Here is a 22,428-nt window from a genome sequence, read left to right on the forward strand (position 1 = left end):
ATAGCAAGGAGCTGTAGCTCACTCCTTCACTCTGGCTCTTTTCAGTTTTCGAGGAAAAAAATCAGTACAGGAACGGCATTTTTATCCTAAATTTTTATTTATGCTCCATCCGTTTTTTTTTTTTTTTGTTTGTTTGTTTTTCACATTTTCTTTCTTCCCTCCATTACCCGCGGACGGCTTCAAGACAGCATAGCGCGCACGCGCAGGCCGTACAGCCAATGACTGACGGGAGAGAAGCGGTCCGAAGAGGCGGAACGGCGTCCCATCTGCACTGCGCACGCGTGGCGGCGGCGTGCGCCGAGGCTTCTGGGAAGGTCGCTCAACCCCTCTCAATTAAAGGCTCTGCTCCAGCTGTGGCGCCGCTCCTCCCAGGATGGCTGCCTTTGCTGTAAACAAGCCCGGAGCCGGAGTAGACAGTGGGCGGCAGGGCAGCCGGGGGACGGCTGTGGTGAAGGTGAGGGAACTTGCGTGCTCTGTTCTCCACCTGCGGCCTCCCTTCGGTCCGTCCCGGAGACCTGGCCGCGACTGTGCGGCCCGGGCTTGGCAGGGCGGGATGCGAGGCCTCTGGAACCCGGCGGGCGTTGCAAGCCTTTCCAGCCCCTCGGCTGTCACTGCCCAGCTGGCCTGCAGTTGCCCTGTTTTCTGACTGAGGCGTCAACGTCGTCCGTGGGGCTGTTGGTGAAAAGCACCGCGTGGGCCTGTGGAAGTTGACCTGGATTGGTTTCTCCCCTAGTCTTCTGTTTCTAGTGAAGCCTCCACAGGCAATTAATTGGCGTAGTTGTATTAAACAGTCATTACAATATACAAGTTCTATGGTAGATGTTTCAGCTCGCCAGTATCTACTTTAAAGGTAGATGTTAATTCGCATTTTATATGGAAGGAACCCGAGGTTTAAGTTCATACAATATATGGCAAGGGCCAAGAGTTTATTGGTTGTAAAAATCTGCCTTTCAACATTGCACTCATGTACATTTTTGAGCTGCCCCTTGACTCTGAATAGTACAGTCTGAAAACTTAAGGAGTCTTCAACTGCACCATAGTTGGGCTTCAACACTAGATGTATGGAGTACCTTCTGCTTAGAAGATTCTACCATATTTACAAAATGCATTTACTAAAAATTAAGTGCAAGTATGTGAAGAAGCTCATCTCCCCCCCCCCCCCCCAAACTGTAAAATAGAATCTGGACGGGGCAAGTGGCTTTAACTTTAAAGATCATCTGTGGCCAAGAGATTAACTGACAACTCAGAGTGTATTGACACTCTATACCTGTGATTACAACTAGATAAATATTTTCTAAGTCAGAGCTACTTAGAATCAGTAAGAATGGGAATTAAGATTTAATTCTCAGCTAATGTTGTTTTTGCCTTTATATCATTTTGTGAAATCTAGACCTTACCTGAACATCCTTGGAGACTTTCTTAAAAGTTCTTTATAGTTTAGAGAAGAGATTGTCATCCCAAAACACATTTTAGATTATTTTTTTGAAATTGGTGGTTTAGCTGGACATAGTAGCAACCTCCTGTAATTTTTTAAATTTCCAGTACTTTTTTAAATTTCCAGAAGTGATTTTAATGTACACTTGGATTGATAACAGTGAACCAAGTCTGGTTAAACTTTCTTTTAATTCATTAAATCATAGATTTCTTTTTTTTAAGCGAAGTTCTTTTTTGAGGAATTTATGCCCTCAATTTATTATCAGTTGTTTGTTTCTGGTTGTTGATTCAGCTAATTGTTTATATTAATGAAATTATATTCAAGGTACAAAAATCTGAAATGTGAAGGAGCCCTCATTAGGCATACTTTATGCTTGAGATTTAATATTTTGAATTATGCTTTTGCCAAGTAGAGAATATATGCAGAGTATTTTGTGAATTTAATTTCAACATTTGGAATGACTAGCATGACTTTCTTTGCATCTTATTCATGATATTCTGTGTATATACATAAAAACATGCAGTTACGGCATTGAATGCACTATAATTTATCATTCAATTTAGCATTTATATGTATATTTACTTTGTTTTTAATTGATGCTACAAATAGTATTTTAAGGAATAACACACCGATCTTTTCATTTATGGGCTGTGAATGTAACTCAATAGTAGAATATTTGCCTGGTATTTCCCAGTAACAAAAACAACAATAATAAGGAAGAAAACATTTGGATTTTGTCTTATGTGAATGGTGTAGTTTAGAATAAATATCTTAAGTACTACTAAATTGCTTCCATAGATGCTGTTATTGCTCAATTTTTCATATTGGTGAAATTGTTTTCCTGCACTTTCATTAATACAAAGTGTTAACTTTTTGAAAAAGTATCTTGATGTAGTTATTCTTTGCACCTTAATGAGTTAGATTGAACTCTTAATGTAATTAAAATTTTCCTTATATATTTAACTTAATATAGTTTAAGATATTTTTTCTTGTGAATTATACTATATTTATGTTTTTTTGAACTATACCAATATATGAGACAACTATGAATTACCCAGTTTATTTACAGTAAAAGATGTTTGCATCTTAATTTCTAAGTCTAAATGTATTGGAGAATCAAGTTTTAAAACTGTAATGGTCCTAATGAGATTTCCACTCTAAATTTTTTATTTTGTGTTGTGTGAGTTTGGTGGCCTGAATTGTTTTTAATTTTTTAAATTTTGTTGGATTTTATTGTCATAAGCATATAGGTCATTTATATTTGGAGTATACTGTTAAGCATTCCTGTTCTAATAGGAAAAGACAGGCTGGTCAGTTAAAGTATTGAAGTATTTGGGTCAGACAGGCAGATAGATACTCAGAGTACATGGAAACCCAGAGGATAATGTGGTCATTTCAATTGGAGGGAGAGATGGCTAGACTAAGAGATATGTTATTTAGGAATTTTTTGGTTTATGAAAGTAAAAACTTTAAAAAAGGAAACCAGTAGGTAAATGTTTACCTGTTTCCTCATCAGTAATTAGTATAGAGAAGAAGGAGCGAAGAAATACCTCCTGTGCTGGGATACACTTGCAGTATAGGAGGCTGAAGGGTATGTCAGTGAAGCAACAGAACAGGTCCAAACTGTAGTGTCTTGCTTGGTAGACAATGGAATAATTCATTGTGAATATTTTTAAAAAGCAATCAAAACTGAAAACAACACAAACAAGATGGTTAATTACACTTTATGACTATTTATAAAATATTAACCCACCTGAGAATCAGGGTGAGCCAGTTCTCACAGCTTTTCTCTTGACTGCCTTTCAGTAAGTCATATACCTGTGACTACAACTAGATAAATATTTTCTAAGTCAGAGCTACTTTATCAGTAAAAAGGGGAATTGGGTTTTAATTCTCAGCTAATGTTTTTGCCTTTATAGCATTTTGTGAAATCTAGACCTTACTGAACATCCTTGGAGACTTTCTTAAAAGTTCTTTATAGTTTAGAGAAGAGATTGCCATCCCAAAACACATTTTAGATTATTTTGTTGAAATTGGTGGTTTAGCTGGACATAGTAGCAACCTCCTATAATCTTAGCATTTGGGAGACAGAGGCAGGAGGATCACTGTAAGTTTCAGGCCAGCTTGGAGTGAGGTCCATACAGGAATACTCAGTGAAATGTCATTTTGCAAGGAAATAAAAGAGGATCTAGAGAGATACTAGCTATTGAGAGCACTGACTGCCCTTTTGAAGGACTGGTTTGGTTCTCAGCACCTACATGGTGAGTCACAGCCACCTGTAACTCTAGCTCCAGGAAGTCTGACGCTCTTTCCTGACCTCTGCGGACACTGCATGAACACGGTGCACGCACATGCAGGCAGAGCACCCGTAAACAAAATAAGAATAAGTCTTCTTTAAAATTTAATTTATTTTATTAACTACACTTTATGCACTTTGTACCCCCCATAAGCCCCTCCCTCCTCCCCTCCCGGTCATACCCTCCCTCCCCCCTTCTTCACGCATGCCCCTCCCCAAGTCCTCTGATACGGGAGGTCCTCCTCTCCTTCCTTCTGATCTTGGTCTATCAGATCCCATCAGGAGTGGCTGCGTTGTCATCTTCTGTGGCCTGGTGAGGCTGCTCACCTCTCAGGGGGAGGTGATCAAAGAGCAGGCCAATCAGATTATGTCAGAGGCAGTCCCTCTTCCCATTACTATAGAACCCACTTGGACACTAAACTGCCATGAGCTACATCTGTGCAGGAGTTCTAGGTTATCTCCATGCATGGTCCTTGGTTGGAGTATGAGTCTCTGGGAAGACCCCTGTGTTCAAATTTTCTGGTTCTGTTGCTCTCCTTGTGTGGTTCCAGCTCTTACTATTTCCCACTTCTTACATAAGATTCCATGCACCCTGCCCAACAGTTGGCTATAAGTCTCAGCGTCTGCTTTGATAGTCTGCAGGGCAGAGGCTTTCAGAGGCCCTCTGTGGCAGGTTCCTAGGTTGTTTCCTGTTTTCTTCTGATGTCCATCCTCTTTGCCTTTCGCGATGGGGATTGAGCGTTTTAGTCAGGGTCCTCTCTCTTGATTAGTTTCTTTAGATGTACAGATTTTAGTAGGTTTATCTTAAAACAGTTTTTAAAAATGTAAATGAAAGCAAAATGAAATGATTGTTGATTGGCAGTGTCAGTAGAATTATAAATTCTTACATATTCAGCTTTCAGAAGATTAAATTATGTTAAGTACATTAATTTGCGACATAAGAGTATTTCAAGGAGGTTTCACTTTGGCAAGGTCTGTCAAATGGGAATGAATAAAAATGCGACAATGTTTTATAACTAAGTTTTTTTCATGGTGGAATAAAGTAAGAAGGTTGATTTAATATACTATGTCAATTGTTTTTAAATCTAAACTATTTGAATATTGTTTCAATACTGTTTACAAAGTATGTGTTTCTGTTTCACATACTAGGTTCTGGAGTGTGGGGTTTGTGAAGATGTCTTCTCTTTGCAAGGAGATAAAGTTCCTCGCCTCCTTCTTTGTGGCCACACAGTCTGTCATGACTGTCTCACTCGCTTGCCTCTGCATGGAAGAGCAATACGTTGCCCATTTGATCGACAAGTAACAGACCTGGGTAGGAAAATTATTCATGTAATACAAATGTCAGAGAAAAAGATTTCTTTACACTTGACTTTTTAGATTAAATTCCAAAGAGCTTTCAGAATTTGTTTCTATTAAAAGTCAGTGGGATTCTAAGTGTAACCTAGCCCACTCTTAATTACCAGTGAAAAATCTGAGGTTTTTATATTCAATACTTAATACAAAGAGCTTTAAGAAGTATCAGAAATATGTGCTATTTTTATTCAAAGAAATGAGAATACTTCATCACAGAGTAAATCTTTTGCCTAAACCTATAAATCCAGTACCTTGAAAATGAACAAGCAGGTTGTCAAAATATGTATTAAGTCATTTGAGCCTCAATATGTGTCTGCCTGTGTGGGGATGACCAGCGTTGATGTTGAGACTCTTTAGGAACTGGCCTGTATTGCTAGTCTTGCTAGTGCAGCTCCAGAAATCCCAACTTTACCTTTTGATGCTAGAATAGCAGTGAGCCGCTACACCCACTTGGATTTGTGTGGGCTTGGAGACCTGGACTCTGAGCTTTGTGATTGGCAGCAAGCACTGCAGTCACTGGGCCATCTCTGTAGCCCCTCGTTTGTGCAACTGCAGTTTTTTCTGCTGTGTGTGCTTTCCTGGGTTGTGATGTAAAATGCATTTCTTATTGTAGGTAGCTGTAAAAAAAATTTTTTTTAAATATTGAAATACTTGGAAAAAAAAAAGATACGTAAGAAATGTGTTTACTTGTAGTGCTTAGTTGTTAACATTATAAAGCCATTTTCCTGGCAGCTTTCAGACATTATTAATGACTGAACTATGTGTGTTAGAAATTACTCCTAAGGTCTGCGGCAAATGATTAAACTTTTATTTTGTTACATTTACTTTTGTTTTCATATTTGTCCTAGGAGATTCAGGAGTGTGGGGTCTGAAAAAGAACTTTGCTTTACTGGAGCTTTTAGAGCGATTGCAAAATGGACATATTGGTCAGTATGGAGCTGCAGAGGAAGCCATTGGGATATCTGGAGAGGTACTGAGAGGACTTGTTGAAATACTTCTTACAAGAAGATTTTTAAAGACTAAAACACTTTCCAATATGTGTACAACCTTACCTTGTTTGCTTTATCTGAGTTTTAGAAACACAGCTTTTTACTGTATTACAATTCCAAAGTGAACACTGTTCTCAAAAATAAAACAGAAACTAAAACTTGTTGAAGTTCTATGCCTAACCTGCTCTATGAGGAGACTCTTCCCTTATCATAATTTAGTGATGTGTAAGGAAAACCTTTAAGGTAGAAGAGCATAAGAGAAATACACAAAACTAAATCTCAGTGGCAAAATACAAGATAGACAAACTTTATGAGAAGCCATTCAGTTTAGAGGTGAACTAGCAGTGGAATCTGAGGAAGTTGCTACTATTAAGTATTTGCAAAACAATAAGAAAAAGTTAAACAATATGCTTGATGTATGTTATTCTGCAGGCAGATGCCTGGTAAATATTGCCAAAACAAACCATTAATAAGTGAAAACACATTTTTAGCACTGCAAGAGTTGTCTGCATAGTTTAACAAATGAAAGATTTCTGTATAGAAGGATATTTTCAGATAGTGGTGTTAGTAATGAACTTTAAGAACTACATATTTGATTCAAGGGGAAAAAAACCTAACATATTGATTGTATCCTCCCTTTGGTGATGTCTTTCTATTAAAATGAATTAGAAAAATGATTTTTGAATTGAAGCATTCTCATTTACAAAATTGTTGCAGTTCTTAATGCTTCATCTTCTACCTTTATTTTAAAATACTAGAATATTATGTACTGTGGAGTTCACAAATTATTTTATACATGAGTATTTTATAATTCAAATACATATTTATCATTGTTGCAAAATAAATTGATTCATTCTCTGGGTCATTTAAAAATTTAATTTGACCATTTGTGTACTATCTAATTTTTATTTCTGGAATTATACACTAAGTGTCTCCTTTGCCAGTTAACAATCTTTTATTATTATATAGCAGTTTTCAAAGCATTCCTCATTATCTGAAAGGTTATTTTTACACACTTCCAGTGCCTTTCTTTTATAAATATTTTGGCATGGTTCAGTGAAGAGTACTGGCTTACCATGGAAGAAACCCGGGGTTTGCGCACCAGGACCACAACCAAAGAAACGTTGTTTGATACTTCAAAAAAATTAAAAATTATATTTAGCAGCTGGCATAAAGGGCTTATTATTTATTTTCTAAATATGTGATTTTTAGTCATGATTTTCATCCATTCACTTGTGCGTTATTTGAAAGTTTGTGTATATTAGGACATATATACTTACTTAATTAATTAATTAATTTCAGGTCTCAGAATCTATTGAGATCAGAACTTCCCATCTTACATCAGGGTGTCTGGTGTTTTCAAACTTTTCATAGCTAATTCAAAACCATATTAGGTTATTTACACAGTATAATGCTGTTCTGTTTTTTTTTTTTTTTTTCTTACACATACTCATGACAGGTAACTAAAGCAACAGGAATTTAAGTCTTTTTTTTTTTAAATAGTGTTTTTGTGGTTATGCTTCTTTCAAAAATTTGATGGAAGACATCTTTGCACAAACTGTAAATCTATACAACGTTTTGTATGTAGTTCAGTGGTAGACCATTTGCCTGGCGTTTATAAGGTTCTGGTTCAATTTTCAGCACTGGGAGAAAAAAAAGAAGACTATTCATGAGAATGAATTTATTTTTGCCCCCAAGTCATAACCTGTGTTGATAATGTTATACAGATAGCTTCTTACTTTCCTGAAAAAATAGTTTTTCGATGGATAGATAGCATCTAGCCTTTATACTTACCAGTATATTTTCATTACTAAATAAAGTTTGTGGGAGATCATAGATGTATACTGGATGCATGTACTACATCCAATAGACCAAACCAATATAGAGTTTAAGCAGAGTTTAGTTAATAGAAGAAGCTGAACTTGGGTTGGTTAAGGGAATCCTGTGAACAACTAGCTAAGCTGTATCCAGCTGATGAGTTCATTAAGCTGTAGCTGGTTATTTTCTGTGCCTTCCTTCTGTGATGTGTTGTTACATCATAGATTATTAAAGCTTCCAGAACTCCTTCTTGTTCTAGAAGCCACTTATTTGTTTATTATCTTTGTTCAACTTCTTGGTTCTTTGTTTTTATTTGGAAAGATTGACATAACCAATTTTCTTTTGAAAATACCATGTATGAGCCTGGTATGTTAAATAGAAAAGGTTGTGGAGTCTTGTAGTTCAAAGTTTGCAGTGTTTTAATGAGCACAATTTTAAGGCATTATTTATTTTTTATTTCTTAGAGCATCATTCGCTGTGATGAAGATGAAGCTCATGTTGCATCTGTATATTGCACTGTGTGTGCGACTCACTTGTGCTCAGAGTGTTCTCAAGTTACTCATTCTACAAAGACATTAGCGAAGCACAGGCGAGTGCCTCTAGCTGATAAACCTCATGAGAAAACCATGTGCTGTCAGCACCAGGTGCATGCCATTGAGTTTGTTTGCTTGGAAGAAGGTTGTCAAAGTAGCCCACTCATGTGCTGTGTATGCAAAGAATATGGAAAACATCAAGGTCACAAGGTATGAACTTAATTTAGTTGGATAATTAGGTATTTTACCAGCCTTCCATTTGTTTTTGTTGACCTGTTTATTTATGTGAAGACATAAACTTTAGCTTTTGAAGAAAGTTAAGTGATTAATGAGTTGGTCTCAGTTGCATGGAAAAAACTGAAGATTTTTAATTTCTGAATGGTAAATTTCAGAGAGGCTTCATGATAACTTCCAGGATACTAAAAAGTCTTATCTTTATGTGCATGTTTTTATAATATACTGTATGGCTTTGATAATATTTATGTCTATTAATAACTCTTATGATATAATTTTGAACAATCTCTTGGTTTCTTGAATAGCAATACATGGAATTCCAACTTCTGACTTATTTCTTTGTAGTACAACTCTCTTAAAAAGCAGTGAAAATAAATTAGTATATTTTGTTTTCTTATTTTGTACTTGTTTGAAATGTGTTACAAAAGCCACTTAAAGTTGATATTCCTTTATATTAAAATTTTTTAAGTAGTTTTTGTAAGTCAGTAGATACCACTATGAATTCTTTCCTATAATTGTGTTGGATTTATAGCATTCAGTACTGGAACCAGAAGCTAACCAGATCCGAGCATCAATTTTAGACATGGCTCATTGCATACGGACCTTCACTGAGGAAATATCAGATTATTCCAGAAAATTAATTGGAATTGTTCAGCATATTGAAGGAGGAGAACAAATAGTGGAAGATGGAATTGGAATGGCTCACACAGAACATGTATGGATTCTTTTCTTCCCTGTTTGTTTTCTTAATCTTTTTCATTTGCATCTTATAGTAAGTATTGTACAGATACAATGTGCTAGTACTATACTGGACACCAAACATGAGTTTTTGTTAATATATGTGATATATATATATATATAAAATGGTGTCTATAATCTATCACAAAAGAGTTTCAAGTTTGATATTATTTTCTGTTGTGGGTAGGGAAGTACATTAAACTAGATAGTATATAAGAGGTCTAACTTATCGTGTAGTTCATGGATGTACTACTTAGAAGTTCATGGATGCACTTCTTAGAAGTGATGTTTAAACTGAGATTTGATGGAATTCAGTCAAAGGTAAGGGTTGGGAGGCAGTTGTCCCAGGTGGGGAGGGTGTATATAAGTGATTGAAAGTAAGGGCTGGATGGATTGTAGGTTCTTAATGTTCAGTACGTTTGGAGCTTTGAACTGTGTCTGTCAAGAAGAAAAAAGAATGGAAGACTTGAAGACCAAGTCACACCAGAACTATTAGTCATGTTGGAGACTTTAACACTTAAGCTTAAGAGTAATTGTGAGCCATTAAACTATTGACCTTTACATTAAAAACTGTTAATTTTATACATTAAAAACCATTAAAAATATAGAAAGTGAATTGGAAGAAAGTAGCAGTAGAAGCAGGAAGATGTATTAAGACATCATTGAAATCATCTAGTTCAGAGATGTTTGTGTCCTGTAGTATTGGAGAAGCAGTAAAAAAGATGAATTTGAGATTTTAAAGAATAGTAAGTCTTGGCAAGTAGTTGTCAGTATTGATTGGTGGGTAGTTTGATTGGTCAGGAAATTACGAGAAGTTAGAAGGCTGTTTACCATAATCAGATAAGAAATTATATTTTGCATAGCAGTTTGCTGGAGGTGACGGCAGTAAGGCATGGCTAGGTTCTGGAAATATTTTGAAGTCCAGCAGAATTTGCTAAGACATGATAGAATGTGAAAGATATTAAGGATGAATTGTGTTTTTTATTTATTTTTCTTTCTTTGGTCTTTCCTTCCTTCCTTCCTTCCTCCCTCCCTCCCTCCCTCCCTCCCCTCCTTTCCTCCCTCCCTCCCTCCCTCCCCTCCTTTCCTCTCTCCCCCTCCCTTCCTCCCTCCCTCCTTCCTTCCTTCCATTTCAGTAACTTGATGAAGTTACCATTTACTGACCATTTAATTAGGTTTGGAGATGGGGAAAGCTCCAGATAAGATTCCATTTTGCTTCAGATATAATTTATAAACAATTAAATATTCAAAGTTCATATTTAAAAGGAAAGGTCTAATGGAGAGATTAAAGTCTATAAGAGTGCAGATGGTATTTAAATTTTGATAGTTTACATATGAAGTATTTAAGGCTTTAATTGTTTAAAATGTACTCATGTCTTCATAGGTCCCAGGTACTGCAGAGAATGCTCGATCATGTGTCAGAGCTTATTTTTCTGATTTACATGAAACTCTTTGTCGTCAAGAAGAAATGGCTCTAAGTGTTGTTGATGCCCATGTTCGAGAAAAACTGATTTGGCTCAGGCAGCAACAGGAGGATATGACTATTCTCTTGTCCCAGGTTTCAACAGCCTGCCTCCATTGTGAAAAGACTTTGCAGCAGGTAGGTAATTGAGAGGTTGTTAGGCTACACTTAATATTAAGTGCACAATTATCAGAGATATACTCCTCTCTTTCATTAATGTAGTGACTGGGTTCTATTGCATGTGTTAACATTGATCATAATACATGTTCTGTAATTTCAGATTGTTCCACCAGCCATATGTGTTGTCCTCCTGTTGCTTTTCCTGTCATAAAACTATTCTAGGACCCCTGTAACATCGTTCTTCAATCATGCAATGTCCGTTTGCATGTGTTCTATCTTTAGATGTAGTGTGTATTCTTTTCTTTCAGTGGAAGTCTTCCTCCTTCATGGTCTAACTCAAATGTTTACTCTTGGACGCTTTAATTCATTACTCAGCTTGCAGGTGATTTCCTTATTTTAAAAAGTGAGATTCAAGGCTGATCTAAAAAAATGTCACAAGTGGGAGATTTAGGGATAATTATTGCCTTAGGAATTCTTGCAAAACTGCAGTCTATCTTATCTTCACTGATGTGCTGTTAATAATTATGCTGATTTGAAATTATAGTTTAAAACTTCTACCAATGTCAATATTTTCCTACATGTCTCATTATACTTAGAGTTTGGCTAGCCTGCAATCTCACTATTAGTCTTGTTTATTGCTGACATATTGACTTGTAAAAGTTGATGTGTCTTCCAGCTTGTTCTCTGTCACTATAAAAGAACACTGACAGAAACTATCTTGGTGCAGTAAGGGGTTTATTTTTTCCTTACAGGTAACAGTCTATCACTGAGGGAAGCCACGGAAGGAATGTGGAGATAAGAATTGAAGCAGATAGTGTAGTGGAATGCTACGTAATGGCTTGTGTCCCTTGGCTTGTGTAGCTCCCTTTCTTACATAGTTCAGACCCACCTGCCCAGGGTTGACACCACCCATCTTGGTCTGGGTCCTCCAACGTCAGTTAGCAATCAAAGTGCTCCACAGACATCCCCACAGGCAAAGCCAGTGGAAGCAATTCCTCAATTGAGATTCTCTTTTCCTATGTGTGTCAAGTTCATGACCAAGATTTCTATCACAGTATATATGCCATTTATTATGGTGCCTTTCAACCTAGTCTTGCTCTTCTTTTAGATACGGGGGTTAGATCTCTGCAAGTAGCTGTTTTTGTCCTCTAAATTCATCTTGAACAAGACAGGGAAGCTGAAAGGCATTAACTTGCTGTGGGTCACTCTTGACTTGGAGTGTCTCTGAATATAAGTTCACATATGAGGATACCATGTTTTTAGAAAGCTCACTTCTGGCTTCATGGGGTCCTTACAGGTTTATTACATTACCATGGGCACTATACACTTGTGATGCACAGATAAATAAATATGCAAATACTCACATACATAAAAACAACCTTTTTTCTGTTTCTCCTACTTCATTTATTTGTCATTTGATTTTTGGTCATGTTGATGCAAAATATTAATACATATATGCAAATAAATATTTGAAAATTCAAAAAGAATTTCATGTAGCTTGGTGTGGTCGTACACATCTTTTTCCTAGCACTAGGGAGGGAGAGTTAGGTTGATCTCTGTGAGTTCAAGGCCGGCCTGGTCTACAAAGTGAATTCCAGATCAGCCAGGGCTATACAGTAAAACCCTGTCCCCAAATAATAAGAGTTTATGTATGTATGAATGTGTGCATATACACTTGCGTTATGAAAGTATATATGTCCAGATGTACATATATATGAAGGCCACAGCACAACCTCAGGTGTCATCCTAAGGAGTACTGTGTATCTCTTTTTACATATGTTCTTCCTGAGCATTAGGGCTCCTCTTATCTCTCACTCTTGTATGTAGTATTGAGAATGATTTACAACAACCATATCTTCAGTTTTGAATGAGAACCACAGAAACAGACTAGGGAAGCCCCATTTAGGGAGCCAGCTGTAGTTCTTGACTAATGGAATCCCAGACAGACCAAGGGTGTCTCTTTGGGTGAGGCTTTCAAATAAAAGAACAGATTAGGAGGTAGAGATGACATTAACAAATTAGGTGTTCACAGTATCCAGCAGAAACCAACTGGAGCAGTTATGGCTTCCTGCTATAGTTCCTCACTGAGCTTTCTCTCCATGGATGAGCTTCCTGTGGCTGAATGTCATACTTCTCTCTCTCCGCTTAAGCACTTTTATATCATGGAGTAAACAAACAATAGTTTTGTTTAACATGTTTGGAATTTGTTATCTAGATGTTTCTAAGAACATGATGTGTGCTGGCTAGTTTTAGGTCAACAATGCAGGGGAGAGTGATTTTGGAGAGGGTATCACAATTGAGGCCCTCACTGGGGTCTCTGGGCAACCCCATGGTACATTTTTTTGCTTGATGATTGATGTGGCTGGGCCCTGCTCACTGTAGGTAACACCATCCCTGGGCTGGTGGATATCATCATCCTAACCCTGAGTGCTGTAAGAAAATAGACTGAACAATACATGGTCAGCAAGTCAGTAAGCAGCACGCCTCTGTGGCTTCCTGCTTCAGTTCTTGCTTCCAGGTTCCTGCCCTGTTGAGTTTCTGCCCTGACTTCTCTTAGTGGTGGACGGTGATGTGAAACTGTAAGCTGAAATAAACCCTTTTCTTCTAAAGTTGACTTTGGTTATGGTGTTTTATCACAGAAGTAAGAAACTAAATAAGACATGCTGTTTTTTACTCTTAATTTCTTGCTGTTCCCTTTCTAACTTGTCACAGAGTTAAGGTGCTATCCTATTTCCAGACAAGGGGTCTTGGAAAACACTGAACATAAACAAGCTTTGAAGTGGGGAAGTGACCCCAGTTCCTGAGCCAGCATCTCAGTGGGCTCAAACAACACATGACAGTTTACCAGCAAAATGTACTTTACACCTTCCCAGCACTGCAAGCAAGTACCACAGTACCTGGCTTTTTACATAGGTTCTGGGGATTGAATTGAGTTCTCATGCTTGTGAGGAAAGCCGTTTACCAACTGAACAATGGCTCCTGAGCTCCTAAAATTTACTTTTAATACTGTAATGTTAAGTGGTCTTTTATTGACAGTTGATGGAGTATCCATTTTTTTAAAGAAAAACTTCATGGGAAATACCGTCTTGTTTTCTAGGATGATTGCAGAGTTGTATTGGCAAAACAAGAAATCACAAGACTATTAGAAACACTGCAGAAACAGCAGCAGCAGTTTACAGAAGTTGCAGATCATATTCAATTGGATGCCAGTATCCCAGTCACTTTTACAAAGGTGATGTACTGTCCTGTGTTTTTACCTGTGGTTTTTGCAGATTGTGAGTAGCCTGGAATGGAAACCAACTTAAAGAGAACACTAGGAAATTCCTGAGTTGTACAATTTCAAGAAAAACTTTAATCAATGGGAAAGAGAAAGACATGAAATTTAAGTCTCTTGGTTCTTATTTCTCAATTTAATTGGAATTGTACCCAAAACAAATTTACATTTCTAATACTTTATTACTATTATCAGGTATTCAGGTAATATTCAAATTTCTTAGATTTTTTTTTTTCAAAATAAATTTTTTTTTTCAGACAGTATATTGAATTTTCTGAGTAGCTGAGGTTAGCCTGAACCTCCTTTCTCTAACTTCCAGTTGTTGGTGTTCTGTGTGTGCACCCCATGCGTGGCTTCCAGTCAGACTCTTCCCCTCCCACCCCCTCACCCCCAACCCCGCCAGGATTTGTCTGTGTAGCTGTGGCTATCTTTGAACTTGATCTGTGGCCTCAAACTCACAGAGATCCGCTTGCCTCTTTCTTCCTACTGCTGGGATTAGAGATGTGTACCAACACACACCACTCCAAAGTGGTGTGGAAGTTACAGTGACAATATTCATTTAGAACAATATTAATTTTTAGATCTGAGAACATGGAATACCGAATATGTCTTTGTTAATTTCTTTTAGCAATGCTTTCCAAATATTTTGCCTCCATGTATGATGTGTGTGCATCACAGGTGCACCTAGTGCCCACTGAAGCCAGATGAGGATGTCATATTCCCTGGAACTGGAACTGGAGTTATAGACTGTTGTGAGCCTCCATGTGGATGCTGGAAACTGAGCCTTGGTGCTCTGCAACAGATGAGCCACTGAGCCATGCTAACCCCCTCTCCTGTTTTTTGAAGTTTTATTTTTATGTTTTGTAGTTTTTGGCATACAGGTCTTTCAAGTCTCTAGCTAGGTTTATTATTAAGCTATTGCTTTTGATACTGTTGTAAATGGGATTGCTTCCTTAGATTCCATTTTGAATTGTTCATTTTTGATGTATAAAAATGAAATTCTTCTTTTCCTGTTGGTATTGTGTCTTACAACTTTGCTAAATTCATTCTAACAGTTTGATGGGGAGTTTCTTCAGGGCTTTCTACATAAAGATCAGGCCATTTATAAAGAGAATTTCACATGGTTATTTTTGATTTGGATAATTTTGTCTTTTATTTCTTAATTGTTGTAGTTAAGACTTCGAATTCGGGAGAGGGGGAAGAGGGTATGTGGAGAGATGATGGCTTAGGAGTTAAGAGCACTCACTGCTTCTGAAGGTACTGAGTTCAGTTCCCAGAACACATGACAGTTTACAACTGTCTGATGCTGTTTTCTGCTGTGTAGATGTATGTGCAAAGTACTTATATACATAAAACAAATATATTTAAAAAAACTTCTAAATCAGTGTGTTGGATATTCCTGTTAATACCATATTAAGTAGAAATGGCTAGAAGGGAGCTTTGTCTTTTTTCCTACCTTAAGAGATGTTAGCTGTGGGATTTTCATGTGTATGTTTTCTATTCCTCGTTTGTTAAATTTTTATTGTAAAAATCGTAATGGTTTTCTCAAATGTTTTGTCAATTATCATCATGTAGTTCTTGTTTTTCATTTGTTGATGTTGAAATCTGTCTTCCAGGCATAAACCCCATTGGTCATGGTATATAATTATTTTAATTGGTTGTTAAATTCAGTTTACTAAAATTTTATTTTCTAGTTTATATCTTGTTACATTTGGTAAGGACAAGACCAATGTTGCCTCACCTTATTTCTCCGTTTATTAGCAGTACTAGGGATCAAGCTTGTCCTTGTCTGTGATAAGAAACCTCTTCTACTAGTTCCAGCCCCAGTTCTCTCCTTGGTTTTGTACTAACATAAATGCTGTGGCTTCTCAGCTTGTATCTGGGGTTCTTCTCATGATTATATTTTTGTCCTTAATATTATTTTGTTTCTGAGATGTAGTATTAGATTACATTTGGGAGCTTATATATAGATATAGTTGATACTTATGGAGCAGTTGAGCTTAAGTAGCCTGTCACTCAATATGGATGTCTAGGGATCTACTTGTCTTGGTTTCCTGGTTCCCCTCAGCACTGGGCTTACAAACATGTACTACCACACACAAATTTTGCAGATGCTGGGGATCTGAACTCAGGTTTTCTTGCTTACACAGCAGCACTGACTAAACAATCTCCCTTATTAACTGCGTAACCCATTTTGTTTTTTAGTGCAGCATAAAAATGTTATATTCTCACTTCAATTTTTTCATTACCACAGGACAACAGGGTCCATATTGGACCCAAAATGGAAATCCGAGTAGTTACATTAGGATTAGATGGTGCTGGAAAAACTACTATTTTATTCAAGTTAAAACAAGATGAGTTCATGCAGCCTATTCCAACAATTGGTAAGTTTGAATATTGATAGGCAACTGGCTTATAGCTATCTGAGTTCTCTGAGCATTGATACTGCTATGCATGTGGCTTGGCTCTTTTCTGGCTCTAAGACATCTTTCAGTGAAAAACAAGATTATGGTTGTGGGGCTGAAATGTACATGGTGACATGGCAAAAAGGACTGAATGTTGATAGAACAGTGAGAAGGAATAGAAGCTTTATAGAATCTGACTGTGAAGAATGAGGTGGCGGCAGTGGTACAGAGCTGGCAGGTGTATGGACGTCCAGGTCCTCAGGACACTGGTAAGAGTAGAGGGCTTTGCTCTGAAAGGCAAACATCCCAAAGGACTAGAAGTAGAGTTTGTTTGGCTTAAGTAGCTATTGCTACAAGCAGACAATTGCTAACTCAAAATTACAAATGGGCTTGTTTGTGATTGGTGTGTCTTCATTGTTTAACGTAAATACAGAATAAAATAATGTTTTGACAAAACAACAGGTTTTAATGTGGAAACCGTGGAATACAAAAATCTAAAATTCACCATTTGGGATGTGGGTGGAAAACACAAATTAAGACCGTTGTGGAAACATTATTATCTCAACACACAAGGTAAGAGTCAAGAATGACATGTTTTTTAACTAAAAAAAAAAAAAAAAAAAAAAAAATTTAAATGAGTTTATAGTACTCTAATTAGCAAAATTGTCAAAAGAATGCTGGAATTTGAGAGGGAGGATGATATTGGATGCTATGGTGTTAATGTATGTTATTTAAATTTAAAAATAATGGTAAAACTGGGGAACACACTTTTATTCATCGTAGGTCATTATTATAGAATAAAAAACCTCCTCTTGGCTGTTATTAAAGGTGAAAACTATTATTGGTAGTCCCGTGGGTACGACTGCTGACAGTAAAGTAACATGAGTTGAACTTGTGCCGTACATGTGTACTCTGAGGTCAACATGTAGCCTAGTATAACTGCTCAACAGCACTACTCCCTGTTTCATGATCTGTGTGATCCCAGAGGAACCTATCTGGATATGTACCAAATGTATATATCCCACCGTTCCGTCTAACCTTTCTTCACACCTGGCTCCATTCCACACTTTGTGCTCCCTCCCATGAAACGTACAGAACATGAGCTTTGAATGTCATCCTACTCCCATTTAAATGGGAGACTAATTTCTACCTTGGAAATTTTGATATTATAGTTAGTATAAGCCATAATTAACAGAAAGAAGTATAATTTCGTGTGTATGTAAACACATTATATTCTATTATAGAAAACTGGGAAGTAGCTTCCAACAATCTTAACAGAATGCTATGGGAAATACAGAGACAGAGCTATTCTAAACTAGGTTGTATCATAAAGGATGTAAAATTGGATTTAGGGAGGTAGATCAGGATCAAGAGGATAGGCTGGCCTGGCATATATATATATATATATATATATATATATATATATCAATCTCAAAGGTAGCATGAGCTATGTAGCAAGACTTGTCTCACAAAAATGTAGCTCGGGGGTAGTGTTCCCATGTTATATATGAATGGCCTTGGTTTTGAGCCTTCACATGAATATGGTGGGTGGGGGCATTAGGTTATATGATTGGAGTTAAAATTGTGATAGGTTTCAACTTATAGCTGTCTTTGGGTCTATATGTGAAGGAAATATTAACAGGAAGAGAAATAGCATGAGTAAGAGCATCGAACTAATACAACAAATAACGACTGTTTTTTTGTGTGCTTTGGTAGCTGTTGTATTTGTTGTTGATAGCAGTCATAGAGACAGAATTAGTGAAGCACACAGTGAACTTGCAAAGCTGTTAACAGAAAAAGAACTCCGAGATGCCTTGCTCCTGATATTTGCTAACAAACAGGTAATGGATTTTTATGTCAGAACACTCATTATTTTAGTAGCTTTGTATATTTTGTTATAAGTCAGTTGAAAAGATTTCAAAGAATCAATTTGGTAGCTATTTATAACATTTCTGCTGTGGAAAATGTTACCTTGGATATACTAGAGTATAAATATACATACACAAATCAAGTAACTGATACAACAAGGATTGAGTGGTAAAGGCTAGATTCTTAAGCCTAAAATAAGATTCTTATCTTAAGCCTAAACTTCTTAGGAGGGAGAGCATGCTTTTAGGAGGACCGGTGTTTTCTTTTAAGTTTAAATTTTATGTGTATGGGTGTTTACTCTGCATGCATGTCTGTGCATGTGTATCTCTTGTACCCAGAGGTCAGAAGAGGGTGTGAGATCCCCTGAAATTGGAGACCATAAACCATTGTAAGCCACAAGCCTCAGTATTATGAGAACAGTTGAATGCGGGGAATAAAACCTGGGTTTTTATGCTTTTAACCACGGAGACATCTCTATTTCTCTCAAGTAAAGCTGAATACAAGAGGGGAAAGTAGAATGAAGAATAAAGAATTTTCACCGCACTAAAAATTAACAATAGGCAATCTAGCAAGAAATGCCAACATCTTTTCTTGTAGCAGTAAACACGCAAATAAGATAAATACCTGCGATACAGTACTAAACACAATTTATTACAAGACAGTGGCAACATTTGTGCAAGTGTTAGATGTATGTACTCTAAGGGTCTATTACATATTATGTTACCGTAGGATAATTTTGTAAATGTAGATAAACTTAACCTATGTGTATGTATGTGTGAGTATAGTTTTCCCTCATGATTCATGGAGGATTGGGTCTGGGCACCCTTAGAGAGATCAAACCCAAGTTCTTTTCTTTTTTTTTAAATATGTAATATTTAGTATTTGAATATAGGTTACGCATCTTCCCCTGTATCCTTGAAATCATCTGCGGGTTACTTGTAAGACATTGGAATGCAAGTGGTATGTTAATAGTTGTTAGTCTTTATTGTTTAGAGAACAATGACCGAAGTCTGTGTCTGTTCTACAAGGGGTTTTTACTGGTTGTTGGCTTCTGAAAAGTAGGAGCATGAAGTGTTCAGAGTAGGCATATAATAAAATGTGAAGAATTTTAAGCCAGTTAGTTGACTCCATGGATGAAGAGGGCTAGCATAATTCATAATAGCATATGAACACATGACTTCAATAATGGCAGGACTTGTTATACTGCATTGCATTCATGCAAAAAAAATGCAGTTTTAATTTTAAGATAATCAGCATGTGTTAAAGTGAAAAAAATATCTTACTTTTAAGTAAAAACTCAAACCATCAAGACATAGAGTATGTACTTGGACTGTAGTTGGAAAATTTCCTGAAAAATATATAAGAAATTACTACTATTTGTTCCTGGGAAGGATCAAAGGTGAGAAATAATACAACCTTCATTATATAATTTCTACATAAACACATTTTATGCCATATATGTACTAAAATTTTTTTTTTTTTTTTGGTGAGGAAGGGTCGATGATTTCTTACAGTGATCTTTCAGACAAAAGGCATAGATGTTATTGATTTCATTATTTACATATGTATGTATGTATGTACACACACATTCATACCCTAACCAAAGTTCTTTGTTCTTTCAGTTAATCTTAGAATAATTACTGAAAAATGAATACAGGTTTTTAGGATTCAATTAGAATGTTATCAGTAGTTTTCTGTATAAATAGTATAATAGACGGTAATGACCCCTTGGAAGGACTGATAAAAATTACACTTTGTGTCTTCTAGGATGTTGCTGGAGCACTTTCAGTAGAAGAAATCACTGAACTTCTCAGTCTCCATAAATTATGCTGTGGTAGGAGCTGGTATATTCAGGGCTGTGATGCACGAAGTGGTATGGGGCTCTACGAAGGGCTTGACTGGCTGTCCCGGCAACTTGTGGCTGCTGGGGTGTTGGATGTTGCTTGATTCTAATGTAGCAGTTGTTTCAAGCTTAATGGTTAAAAGTTACTTTGCATGTGATGCATTCTAAGAAATTCTACATCTGAAATATGATAATTTAGGATGTATATATAAGACTCCTGGACTGAGAAGTATACTATTGCTTTAAAAAATTATTCTGTGAGAAATTTAAATGACCATATTACATTGGTTAAATAGAGATGTGGATAAACACTTTAAGAAGGTATTGGAAATTTTCAGTTTATATATGACCTGTATATTGGAAGAGAAGTGGTCACAGAAAATAAGTAAGAGAAGGTTCTTTATTTCAGTAAAAAAACAAAACAAAACAAAAAAAACAAAAAACACACACAAAAAAACAAAAACGGCCAGTGGAGTGCCTAACAGAACCTAGAAAGTATGGTATCTTTACCCCACCTTTTATTCAGTTTTGGCAGTGCTTAGCAGTAGATATGGCAGTTGTGTTCTAGAACTGAATGAAGTTGTATTGGGGTAATAGGATTGCTTTACTTTCACATTCAGCATAACATTATCGTTAGTGCTGGGGACTAAAGTATAGAAAATGACACTTTTCTATAGTCTTCTATAACTTTTCTAACGCATTCTGCATAATGCACAGAAAGAATGAAATATTATCTAAGTGGACCTTGTCAGTAAACTGGTACTAAACTAAGAACAATAAGAACTGTGAAAGTTGTTTGATCTTCACTCACAAGAACCATTTCTAGAACTGGGCCTAAGTTTATTTCCTAGGTCAGATCCCTAAATTGGTCCTTTAGTTGTTTAGCACATTTACTTTGGCTAAGTAATATTGCATCCTTTGTTGGTAAAGTGTCGTAAGTTACATGAAGAACAAGTCATTTATACATAAACAAAGAGACCTAAATAGAAAACTACCTATGCTAAAGGTTATTCAAGCACTGGGGAATGCTAATTTCTTTAACATGGTTCCCAAGTGAAGTGCATTTACTTGACAATAAAAAGGATCAAGGCTCTTCAGGACAAGGTCTCAGTTAAAAAGAACATGTCTAAAGGAAAAGAAACTTTAAAAAGTTTACATTTATTATGGCAGTGTTGTGAATAAAAGTTAAATTTTATGTTCTTTAGTTTATTTGTAAAAGACTTATTATGGAAGCATGATTTCTTATATTTAAGTATAGCTAGATTTCTTGTTATTAATGCCCTTTTTACTTTAGGATGAAGTCGAGTTATAACTTAGTGCATTGTTACAAGGACAGTGATATCTGGCAATAAGATGTGATTTTTAGGTGGCACTGTACTGGTTCAGTTTTTGCGACTGTGCTTTTTCTTCTTTAACTTTTAGAAAACAGCATTAGAAAAAGCCCATTAAGTGTTATGGGCAATATGTAAATAAAAATATAATATTTTGTCCTTTGTTTTTCAAGAAAGCCACTGGTCATGCTGTTACAAGTAGTTTGTGTGCATATGTAATACTTTATAGTTAAATTATTTAATATTTGACTGATTTTAGTAACTGTGAAAAATAAGATGTTGCATTTGCTTGTGAGACGTTGAACTGTTTTCTGTAGTAGGTAACTGAAAATGTTGACACTAAGATGTGAACTTGCTTTTCTTGTAAATTATGAAGTTTATTATTTCACTAATTTTGTTAAACTTTGTAATTCATATTCTTAAAATATAACTAAACAATTTTAAAGTTGTGCATAAATCTGACTGTAATACAGATATAATGTGGTATTTATGTGTGATTCTTTTCCTTGGGTGGGCTTTTATTAAAGTGCATACTTACATCCTTTGATTAGTCATTTGTTAAGATTGTATTAGTTTCTTCTGGGAAATGTCAAGGATTGAGAATCAACAGATGTTTTAAGTACAATATATTAGGATTTGCCTTATATCTCTGAATTTCTACATTACTGTGTGAATTACATAAAGCAGATATGGCAAGTATATGGCCTTGGTCTGTAATTCAGAAATGG

General features: G+C 36.3%; 1 protein-coding gene across 1 annotated transcript; it reads left to right on the forward strand.

Moving 5' to 3' along the window:
• Positions 1-288: 288 nt before the first annotated feature.
• Trim23 (tripartite motif containing 23) lies at positions 289-22,190 on the forward strand. Its single transcript, XM_021649378.2, has 11 exons — positions 289-454; positions 4,881-5,043; positions 5,933-6,054; positions 8,356-8,634; positions 9,191-9,373; positions 10,781-10,996; positions 14,076-14,210; positions 16,507-16,636; positions 17,120-17,230; positions 18,374-18,498; positions 20,294-22,190. The coding sequence occupies exons 1-11, from the start codon at positions 374-376 to the stop codon at positions 20,471-20,473; spliced, it is 1,725 nt and encodes a 574-aa protein (XP_021505053.1). The 5' UTR covers positions 289-373; the 3' UTR covers positions 20,474-22,190.
• Positions 22,191-22,428: the final 238 nt, after the last annotated feature.

This window comes from Meriones unguiculatus, chromosome 6, assembly GCF_030254825.1.
Source record: "Meriones unguiculatus strain TT.TT164.6M chromosome 6, Bangor_MerUng_6.1, whole genome shotgun sequence".
Classification (NCBI taxonomy): Eukaryota; Metazoa; Chordata; class Mammalia; order Rodentia; family Muridae; genus Meriones; species Meriones unguiculatus.

Coding starts and splice junctions, on each gene's coding strand:
- Trim23 (XM_021649378.2), top strand. CDS start 374: ATGGCTGCCTTTGCTGTAAACAAGCCCGGAGCCGGAGTAGACAGTGGG. Junction 16,637..17,119: donor GCAGCCTATTCCAACAATTG/GTAAGTTTGAAT, acceptor ACAAAACAACAG/GTTTTAATGTGGAAACCGTG. Junction 18,499..20,293: donor TGATATTTGCTAACAAACAG/GTAATGGATTTT, acceptor TGTGTCTTCTAG/GATGTTGCTGGAGCACTTTC.